At 39.8% G+C, this 11775-nt stretch overlaps 1 protein-coding gene across 1 annotated transcript; it reads right to left on the reverse strand.

Annotated features, from left to right (window-relative positions):
• Nucleotides 1-8169: 8169 nt before the first annotated feature.
• LOC123048646 (putative DUF21 domain-containing protein At1g03270) lies at nt 8170-11388 on the reverse strand. The gene is made up of 6 exons (XM_044471701.1): nt 11248-11388; nt 10261-11182; nt 9976-10187; nt 9836-9902; nt 8581-8664; nt 8170-8497 (listed from the first exon to the last, which is right to left on the reverse strand). The coding sequence occupies exons 3-6, from the start codon at nt 10170-10172 to the stop codon at nt 8318-8320; spliced, it is 528 nt and encodes a 175-aa protein (XP_044327636.1). The 5' UTR covers nt 10173-10187; nt 10261-11182; nt 11248-11388; the 3' UTR covers nt 8170-8317.
• Between the last annotated feature and the right edge of the window lie 387 nt (nt 11389-11775).

Here is an 11775-nt window from a genome sequence, read left to right on the forward strand (position 1 = left end):
AATCTCATTAAAATAAACTGTAAGTAGTTGATCCCCAGTACTAGCAATACTCTCTACATGCACACTGTACGTCCACATCAGCACATGCCACAACAACATTCAGTTCCAAACACCAATTAATCCACCGACAAGAATCTCTCTCTGGCCAGCCACTTTTCATGGGCATAATTTTGTAACGTATCATCAATTATTTTTTTGCGAGGAATAACGCATCATCAATTACAGATGGTCACAACATTTATGTATTATATTTGATTTTTGTTATAGGATTGTGATTTTGAATGTAAAATTGAAGAAATTGCAATTCGTTTGGAAAAAACTATGTAATCATATTTTATATATACAACTATGTACTGTGATTTGAGTAATATTTCAGTGTATAATCAATTCCAGTGGCTTTCATAATTGCAATCGACATACGGTTTGCCAAAGATGGTATGCAAGTTTTTTTTCCAAAGCACCTAATATATATCATATGTTGAAGGTTTTAATACTTGCTCTAATTATATTGGTTGTTTCCCATTTGCGGATAAGTGGGGAGTATGGTCTATTAAAATGTTACAAGGGAATCAATAGCTTTTAGCCCTTTGGTAAATGTTGTGCAAGTTCTGTTGTACAAAATAGTAGAAATGTGTTATTCTAACAAAATTGACAAAATATTGCAGCCAATAGTTGCTAATAGTTTTTAATAAAAATATTATTGGAACCATTTGCTCACTTCGCTACAATAAAATAAAAATAATAAGGAGTCATTTTTATTTCGTATGACATTTGCATATGTTCTTAATCACATTATCATGAAAATTGTGCTATTAATTCCCGATGTAACGCGTAGGGAATCATCTAGTATATCTAAGTAGTTGAGCACTACTTTATGTTATCTCAACATGCATACATGCCACCTCAACAAAGGCCCACACCAACATGAATGGGGAAAAGGTTTTCCATTATTAGTTTATCCCATCATTTCTATTTATCTCAATATGTGCACGTGCCACCTTATCAAAGACTTAACATAGCATGCATCACAAAACATTTTTATATTTTGCAACTTATATTCAATCAAATATGTTTTAACTATACGATAATCAAATATAATACTCCCTCCGTCCTAAAATAAGTGTCTCAACTTTATATTAACTTTAATACAAAGTTGTACTAAAGTTGAGACGCTTATTTTGGAATGGAGAGAGAGTACATAATATGCATTTTTTTACTTTTAGTATATATATTATTAATCCAAATATTCATGTTAATTCATGTTTCAAGTAACCAAATCTCATTAAAATAAATTGCAACCAATTCCTACGACAACACGAGGGGTATCATCCTACCCCTATGAGGGCATAACCAAAATAGAGCTCACTGGCACAATTAGATATATAATTTAAGGTTATTAACACTCAAGAATAAAAAAGAACTAGATAAAATGTATTGAAACAACATATAGTAGTAAAATTTTGTCAACATTTATCGGACACCGCTAGCAAGGGCATGTAAACTAGCAAGGTCACAACCACCCTCGTATTTCATCGGCAAAGGAACAACAACAGAGAGCTCAATCGAACCATGACGATGCAGCAAGCTCCGTGGAAGAGGGCCATTAGCGCATAGTTAAGTGGCGATCTCAAGTTTGCCATGTTCGTGTTCACCAAACTAGTAGGCTCGCCTTTTTTCCATCAGTTGTTTGATCGATCAACTGATCATTGTTTTCTCTCCAAGGGAAATTCCTATAGTACATACATCATCGTTGGCAAAACTTGCCATGTAGGTTATTCGATGGTGTGACAGAGAGTAAATGAGGAGAGACATCAAGCTTGCATGTATATAAACAAATGACCCCTCAAGCTCTAGGATGAAAAGAGAGAGCAAACTTTACATTTTATCATCTTTATTGAACAACGTGAGATACACTCTATTAGAATACATATCATGTATTGTTGGATATCCATTTGACGACTGAACCTTGAATATCCATCTGACTATTGGTTCCCTCAACCTGGTGTTTCCGCTAAAGATGATACGTTGAACGAACCGGAAAACCAAGTACCTTGAATAGTGCCTCGAGATGAAATCCTCAAAAACATTGTGATTAAGAGGCATTTGAATATGGTGTCGACCACATGAAATATGGAACTAATAAGCACCTCATCCCACCCTCCTATCATCGGCTCAATCAGGTCCATAACCTTGGTGATGATTGCATATCCCCTCTGTTCCTTGATGGACTACTAGGGGCCCACACGAAAATAGAGATATTTGTATCACGTCAACCTAAATCACCAAAATTTCAGAAAGAGAGCCTTTTAACCGAAAGGTTTTGATAGTTTAACATGTGTTCTGATGGGCTTTTAAAGTCCGGATTGTTAACTAAGGTCGTCCAATATATTAACCGTTCTAATCAATATTTTTCTCTACAGAGAAGTGGGACATGCATGGTACTATCGGAGAGCATTCTATTTTGTGTTTCTTAGAAGAACATTCTATTTCGTTTCTGGTTATCTGTGCGCGCGGTTTGTTTAGCCGAGCGCGTATATGCTTTCAAGCTTATTCACGAGATGATGGTACAAAACTCCCTAAAAAATTAAAAAGATTATGGTGCTAAACACCCCCATTTATTTCTGCACTATTTGATATCTAGTTGTATTATATCCTAGAAAATATGTGTTTGGTGGAATAAGTTTTGTCTCAACCACATGATTTTTTGCTCCTATTCTCATAACTATGTTTTGGATCTTCACTCTTATATTGATTACACAATCAACTGTACTAAATAACTCACTTTTCTCTAGTATACTACTCCCAGTTCCTAATGTGTTGTTGACAACTCTACCAAATGGTTTGTACCTCACGATCGATCAAATATTTCAATATAGGATAGACACCACTTTAATTAAGAATGTAAGAAATCTCAACCTCGCGAGCATCCATTTGTGCAAACTTTTACTCGTGTGCTGACTCTCACAATCGGACACATAGGGTTGGACGGCGTACAGTTCGTGAACTACGCATGGCGGAGGGCACGAGGAGGCCTCCGATCATCGTTCAACACCAATGGCACGAGCGAGCATCTCCCCGATGTCGCCGCTCCATTCATCGAATCGTATAAAGTAGGCTTGCCTGCTCCAAAATCCCTCCCCCTCCCGATCTGATTCCATTCCCCACTTTTTCCGAGTTAAGAGTCAATACATTGGAAGTGTCTTAGGCTAGCCATAGAGGTGGTATCTTAGCCGGTATCATGCACTCGGAAATAACAAACATTCTGATGTGACACATAATTAAAGGAGAGAGAGGGTTAGAGTAACATAGATAGATAATGTATCATAATAAATGCTATGTTATTATGTGTCATGCATGGCAATAAATAAAATCATCTATGATAGTAATATATGATACTATACATATGATACTATACACTATGAAGATAATACTATACATTAGTATCATATGCATGATACCGACAGTAGCCTTATTATGTTTACCATGTTCATCTTGGTGAGCTCGCCAAAACATAATATATGATAACTAGTCGGTTGGAGGACCAGTTCTCCAAGAGGGGCACGTAGGTAGAAATGAAATTAGGCATGCATGCAATGTTCTTATTAAATTCATTAATTATTCAAACCCCCGCAAAGTGCTCTCATGACCAATTAAGAGGTAGTACTAAACTCAAGCATGCATGTAGCGGTGTATTAAATTCATCACACCGGACCAACAACGGAACAGAGCATGACACATATAATCACTAGTACTTCGTTGTCGCGTCATTTATAGTCTACTGCCACTCCCTTAGCTCCATATTACTAGTTGTCTCGGAATGAAGGGAGTACTAGTTAGCTATACGATCATACTCTATGACAGAACCATGCTATATACCCCTCCATACATAAATATAAGACATACGGAGGGTGTAACATTCATTCGATTTTCTGTACGGCAGCTTAAATCGAGCCGTATAAGGTTCAGACTTTAGACGCAAGGGCCGCTGGATTGATTTGTCATACAGAACTCGAACCACGGATGTCGTACATGGAGCAGTTTCAATGACACTAATACGTGACCTACCTTAATCTTTCACAATGATTACTGGAGCATGTGTTGTAGATTTCTCTATATCGACAACCCACTTCTCTTCTACCTTGTTTTCTCTCTCCTCTAATTCAACACAAATATGAAGCGGCAACTATCATAAAGTTGCATTAACTTTATTATTGTTGCTTTAAAGGAGAGGACGAGAAAAATAGAGCAGGGTGCAACTCTCACTAGCTCCATAATCAAAGCAAACTTAGAAATCTCAATTAGCATGTGTGGGCCTCTGGCCCTTTAAACTCGATCATGGGAGTAATCTATACAACATCAAATGTATGTTATAAAAATGCACTTTATGACAAATGAAACCAATTTGTTGTTGTAAATGATGACATGTATTGCTATAAATTTGGTCAAGTCTAAAGAAGATTGACTTATGACTGAGCAAGAACTTCAAATAATTTGGAACTGAGTGAGTAGGTAACCATTCAACTCCTTTTCTTGGAAGTATGTATGTGCCCCTTCATGATATCCCCCCCCATCCCTCCCTCTAAAATTTAAGATATATTTATTGGCTAAGTTTCTAGAAAAAATATTAAAACATTCACAGTACTAAACCAATATTATATTTTGTTTGTTACTGTTGGTGCTCATATTTATCTATAAATTTGTGTTATTTTACAAAGCTTGACTTCAGGCAAAATTGACATGTTTTACAGTTTCAAATAGACGCAGTAATCTAATTTGATTAGTGCGTGTGTGTGTGTGTGTGTGTGTGTGTGAGAGAGAGAGAGAGAGGGCGAGGGAGGGAGGGAGGGAGGCAGACAGTGGCAGAGCTTGATAAGAAGTATAGGAGGGGCTAGCCCATGTAGGAGGGTCCATTCACTCAAAGACTAGGTAGAACTCCCATCATTCATGTCTAATTATGTGCTAATAATATAACAAAACTACACAAGCTGGGGGGCATGGCCTGGGTTGGCCCTAAAGGAGGGGAGGGAGGGAGAGAGAGAGAGAGAGAGAGAGAGAGAGAGAGTCAGTCCATTGAAAGGATAGTGACGAAGTCAAGGTTGACCAAAAACTAAGCACCTATATGATTCGAGAGTGTCCCTATAAAGGCATAACCAAAGTGTATCTCATGACACAATTGAAATATATGATTTGAGATCAGCACTCAATGATCCAACAAATTAGATAAAATGCATTAAAAACATATCTTCTTTGTGTAAATAGCTAGCCTTCACTAACTTATTTCTCTCAACATGTAAGCATGGCACCTCATCATGCAACGTGCATGGGAATGGATAACCTCAACATGCAATCTTGCCATTTATATTTGTTAAAGATTTTACAACTATACAACAGTCAAACTCAACCAATCATATTTATTTTTCAGTTTTCACTGAAATGTATTGCAAAATAATTTCACAGCAATGTGTGAGGTATTATATAGTAGTAGTATTTTTTGTGAATATTTGTTGGGCCTCAAGCTAGCAAGGGGTAGGAAAACGACCAAAGTAGTGGCCTCCTTACTTCAAAGACATAACACCGATAGCCTATGATGAGGCGTTCAATCAACCGATGGTGGTGTTGCGGCAAGCTCCATGGAACATGGGCATTGTTGCTTCAAAAAGTAGGTAACTCAAGTTTACCATGTTCGTCTTGGTGAGTTCGCCTTTTATGTCAGTTGTTTGATTGATCTACTATTCGGTGTTTCCTCTCTAGGGGCAATCCCAATAGTACTTACACCATGGTTGACAAACTTGCCATGTAGGGTATGCGATGGTGTGACGTAGAATAAATTAGGAGACACACCAAGTTTGTATGTACATAGACCAACAATCCCACAATCTCTACGGTGAAAAGGGAGAGCAAACTTTATATTTCATTTTCTTCTATTGAACAAGTCAAGAACACTATATAAGAGTTGAAAGGATATTTTCCTCCCCAAGTGTTTTGGTGTTGACGACAACTAAAGTTACGGACTAACCGTGTGCTTGAGCTACACAGGCATATTCAAATGGCACGAGACGATTAGATACCCCTCTGGAAGGAAAAGATCAAAGACGATATTTTTGACGCTTTTATTTCTTTGGTCGTAGAAAATTCGTACTATTAAGAGAGGGTCCACATTGTAAGGTACGGTGAAATCAAATCACGTACACGAAACTTATATTGCACCCATGATACCTTCCCATCCGCCTTTGAGGTGAGAACCAATTTCTACCAACATGTTGTAAAAGGTGCACCGAGTTGTATTGCTCCTATTGGAGAACGTAGCATGCAATTTCAAAAAAATTCCTACGATCACGCAAGATCTATCTAGGAGATGCATAGCAACGAGAGGGGGAGAGTGTGTCCACGTACCCTCGTAGACCAAAAGTCGAAGCGTTAGTTTAACGCGGTTGATGTAGTCGAACGTCTTCACGATCCAACCGATCAAGTACCGAACGTACGACACCTCCGAGTTCAGGACACGTTCAGCTCGATAACGTCCGTCGAACTCTTGATCCAGCAAAGTGTCGAGGGAGAGTTTCGTCAGCACGACGGTGTGGTGACGGTGATGGTGAAGTGATCCACGCAGGGCTTCGCCTAAGCACTACGACAATATGACCGGAGGAGTAAACGGTGGAGGGGGGCACCGCACACGGCTAAGAAACAATTGATGTGCTTAGAGGTGCCCCCTGCCCCCATATATAAAGGGGGAGAGGGGAGGAGGCCGGCCTAGGCGTGCCCCCAAATGGGGAGGGGTCCTACTAGGACTCCAAGTCCAATCCGGACCCCCTTCCTTTTACCGGAGAGGGAAAAGGGGGAAGGAGAGGGGGAAGAAGGAAAGGGGGGGCGCCACCCCCTTCCCCACTCCAATTCGGACCCCTTCCAAGTGGGGGGCGCGCCAACCCCTTGTGGGCTGGTGTGCCTCCCTCTCAAGGCCCATGTGGCCCATAACTTTCCCCGGGGGGTTCCGGCAACCTCCCAGTACTCCGATAAATACCCGAAACACTCCGGAACCATTCCGGTGTCTGAATACTATCGTCCAATGTATCAATCTTTACCTCTCGACCATTTCGAGACTCCTCGTCATGTCTGTGATCTCATCCGGGACTCCGAACAATCTTCGGTCACCAAAACACATAACTCATAATAAATCGTCATCGAACGTTAAGCGTGCGGACCCTACAGGTTCGAGAACTATGTAGACATGACCGATACACCTCTCTAGTCAATGACCAACAGCGAAACCTGGATGCTCATATTGGTTCCTACATATTCTACGAAGATCTTTATCGGTCGAACCGCAATGACAACATACATAATTCCCTTTGTCATCGGTATGTTACTTGCTTGAGATTCGGTCGTTGGTATCTTCATACCTAGTTCAATCTCGTTACCGGCAAGTCTCTTTACTCGTTCCGTAATGCATCATCCCGTAACTAACTCATTAGTCACATTGCTTGCAAGGCTTATTATGATGTGCATTACCGAGAGGGCCCAGAGATACCTCTCCGATACTCGGAGTGACAAATCCTAATCTCGATCTATGCCAACCCAACAAACACCATTGAAGATACCTGTAGAGCATCTTTATAATCACCCAGTTACCTTGTGACATTTGATAGCACACAAGGCATTCCACCGGTATCCGGGAGTTGCATAATCTCATAGTCAAACGAATATGTATATGACATGAAGAAAGCTATAGCAATAAAACTGAACGATCATTATGCTAAGCTAACGGATGGGTCTTGTCCATCACATCATTCTCCTAATGATGTGATCCCGTTCATCAACTGACAACACATGTCTATGGTTTGGAAACTTAACCATCTTTGATTAACGAGCTAGTCTAGTAGAGGCTGGCTTTACTAGACATGGGCCATACCTACAATTTCCAGTAATTATTTTTTCTTTCTCGAGACATCCGGCAGCAGTAGTTCAAGTCCCAACATACAACAGCGAATAAATAAATAGAACTACATGTTCGTTCGGAAGAGATCTAAAATTTGTGTTAGCTCAGCATATACAAACCAACAAGATCGCTGAAATGGAAAGCAAAGCAATAATGGATATCTGTGGTAACCCAAATACCAGCTATGATGGGCAGGGCTAAATAAGAACAGAAACAAGAAAGCACTTGCACGCATGTTACCAAAATCTCCTAATTAGAGAAGTGTAACCAAAATATCACTTCATGACCTTGTCCATCAACAATGGCACCAAAGAGCAGTGAGCCCAGGCCTCATAATAATAGTCTAATTCATTGGAATTCAAAATCTAGGCCACTCGATAAGCTTCACATGATTATGATACAGTACAAATTAACACTTTTATATTGAGTAATGTGACTTTGCTGATTTACCTTCCCAATAGGGTAAGCAATAGGATACGCAATGAACATGACGATGCGTACGAGCCAAACAAAGCAAGCACCCACTGCCAGCCCATACCTGGTACATATTGCTTGAGGTATAACCTGATTGTCGAAATGTGATGATCAATCAGATAATCTGTGGGCCGGTAACAGAAATATAAATGCCTGGACATAAGATGCATTACCTCCCCAAAGGCAAGAACAAATGTCACTGACAATATAATTGCAAGAACAGGATTGAAAATCCTGTCAAGGAATATAGGGAGAGCCTGAAAAGGCCGCAAAGAAGTAAGAAGAAGAGCCACTGATTAAAACAAAAAACACGAGAGAAGAATGGATTCTCTCTCTACAAACAGCTCAACAATTCAGAAATGAAGTAGGGGGAAAAATGCACATGTGTCAACTAAACTAGGAGAAAGTACCACGCATGAGGTGGGGAAAAGTTTGCAAATATTGATGTTGAAGATCCTTAGTGCAGAGCTGACCAAATATACCCACAGGACAAGCGAAGATACCGACATGAATGTTATGAAATAACTTAGCAGTTAGCACTGTGATTATTGAATTCTAGGAGTTTAATTGTCAGCTCATAGCCTCATACTATCCAGTTTACAATATCAGTCCTCTCTCATGCAAAATATTGGCATTGCATGTTGTCCAGCTTGACATGATTAAGAAATTCAGACAAGTGTCATATTAGCAACTTAATCACAAGTAACAGACTGAACATATGCTCTGTTAACTCAATGAGTAAATTTTATAGCATAACAATCCTAATAGAACTCTACAAGAAAATCCTCTTGCTTCAAAAACTAGAATGAGGGGCTCGGTAATATGTTAATTAATTTAACTATGACATAATTCATGTGTACTTGGGGATCTGGGGTATTTTAAAATGGTTGCACACAAAATTTTGGAATTCAGTTTCTTAAATCTAATTAGCAACACAACCCTGTCAAAGGAAGAAGAAAAAGAAAGTAACAGCTGAAGAAACATTATTATCATTCCGTGTCCTCATTCTCAGCATAGCCTTCTCATGTATTTAATAAACCATTTTCAAACTTCAGCTACTCCTTTAGGTTTTCCACCTCCGACAGTATGAACTTCCAATGTATGATCTCAGACACTTGACACATGACACCAACATGTTGTTGACCCTTTTAACTAGGACTACTGTTGAAACCAAACAAAGGAACTAACTGCACAGGGCAGTTTCAACTCATAAATGGCTTCTGGAGTAGGGAACACTTGATAGTATTTCATTACAAAAGCTTGATATCAATCTTTCAGAGTAGTAAAACTAAAGAAACCACAACAAAACACAGACCACATCCTGGCTTCACTACAGAAGTAGTGAGCTAAGCTTGAGAATCAAATAGAGAAGTAAACGTTGCCGATCCGAGAACCATCTTATCATAGATAACACGAAAGTTATTTTACCTGGCATAAGACCAAGAGGTGATGCATGATAGAAGAGCACTCCTCAACGCTAGCATTCTCTGAGGACCTACTTTGAGTTAATATAATTAGTTTTCAAATGTAAATGATGAAGTAGTTCTGAAGTAGATAGTTGAGCTTACTCTTCAATAGCAGTCTGCTCTTTGCCAGATGGCTGGGCACTGAAGATAGATGCGAGACATCTGAATAAGGGAATCCTCCATTTGAGCATAAGTTGGTCACTTCTGTAGGCTCCTCTTTCAGAGATCGCTTTATCTTCCAAGTAAGATGCGTTGCTGCAGTTCTTTAGCAACTTATTAAGAACCCGTGAAATTCCCATTTTCCATAGCAATACCTGAATAAAGAGAAAATGAGAGAGGAATAGAGAAACAATATACACAGGTCATGAATAATAAAGAACCTCTCACCTTGCCATTTGGATGTTTTGAAAATTTTGCAATGAACTTAAGTAACTGATGCACCTGGAAACAGTGCAATTAAACAATTCAGATTCATGATGCTGAGGGCTATAAATGAAGAACTAGATTTAGGGGGAAAGAAGAGCTCATTCAACCAAATATAGTACCAGTAACTAAACGAATGTGCTTGTTTGTTACGACAACTAGCACACAAGTAGAATTACAGTTCCAATGTTTTACTGTTACTAGTCAACAATGATTCCGTCCCAGAGTTAAATGCCCCATACATAGTAGACAACGGGGGCACTACAGAGAAGACCATCTGAAATAAACACGGACAAACCCACAGACAGGTTAGGTCCCCCCCAAGAAACTAGCAAGTTTTCCAGAAGCAAGCCAACTTCTGTTTGCATGAGGCCAGCATTTAAATCATTTTCTCAGTGCCACCTCAATGGAGTTGATTAATTAATATGTTTGAAGTTTGAACCATATATAAACCTCAAGAATAGAGAAAATGAAATAAAAGTGGTCTTCCAGGACTATAGTGCGTTTGGTGGTCAGAGTTGGCTGGCGCGCAATGCAGAGAAATGCAGCAGCAAAGACACTCACTATGACCCAACAATATCTACATAAAGAAACAAAAGTGAATGAGTTCCAAACACTAAAAGTTAGATGACAAAGGATGGCCTAAACTGGAAGAAATGATCACCCACAAAGCGCTTGTTCTCTCCCACATAGGCTGCGAGGTCCAGAAACGGAATAGGGTCGTACACAAACTCCAGAAAGCCATCTTGGATGTCAGCCACTGCTTCCACAATAGTGTGGCAAGCGACACCATGAATCTGGTCAGAGTGTATGTGTTGCCGTCAGCCAATAGCGAAGCTTTATGCTCCAAGTCATCCTTTCCTATCTCAGTGTACATAGCATTTCCCTGCATAAGCACAAAACATGGTCAAGACGACATGGTCAGCTGCATGAGGGTGCATGAAAGTTTACCTTGTTATTGACCAGAACCATATCTACATGTTGCACCGGACCAATGTCGGTGCCACCGCGGTATTTCCACAGGTGGGAGACATGAACGCAGACATTCCAGTTCTTCACTCCGGGTTTCAGTTCCGACAGAGCTTGGTAGGCCATCTGAAACACCAAGAATCTTATACAGGAACGATAAATAAGGTGAGCAGGCTATATGAAGACAGCAACAGTATTCAGAGCCAAGGTGCAAGACACAAAGCAACGCAGGGGGGATTAAGAGACTATAACAACAGAAAAGTATGTACACCACAAAAGTATTTACAGAGGCTGCATGACAGCCTATGGAATCGCCTGGATGTTTTTTTTGGGAACTTGGGATCAAGCGTACCCACACACAGCAATAAACAAAGGCCCTAAATTTCCAAGGCATGGTGGGAATAAAATTGACAAAAGCAGGGAATTCAAAAGATTTGTTTGAAGTAATAACTTGTGCAATGCCTCCGGTACTAACAGCACAGTTGTACGACCACAAGCCAGATTAGCGAG

Source organism: Triticum aestivum, chromosome 2D (genome assembly GCF_018294505.1).
Source record: "Triticum aestivum cultivar Chinese Spring chromosome 2D, IWGSC CS RefSeq v2.1, whole genome shotgun sequence".
Taxonomy (NCBI): Eukaryota; Viridiplantae; Streptophyta; class Magnoliopsida; order Poales; family Poaceae; genus Triticum; species Triticum aestivum.

What these genes read in the sequence shown, in the direction of transcription:
- LOC123048646 (XM_044471701.1), bottom strand. Translation starts at nt 10,172, where the DNA reads ATGGGAATTTCACGGGTTCTTAATAAGTTGCTAAAGAACTGCAGCAAC. An exon ending in GAGCAGACTGCTATTGAAGA is followed by an intron (nt 9,903 to 9,975) that starts GTAAGCTCAACT and finishes AACTCAAAGTAG; the next exon opens with GTCCTCAGAGAATGCTAGCG. An exon ending in TTGTTCTTGCCTTTGGGGAG is followed by an intron (nt 8,498 to 8,580) that starts GTAATGCATCTT and finishes TTCGACAATCAG; the next exon opens with GTTATACCTCAAGCAATATG.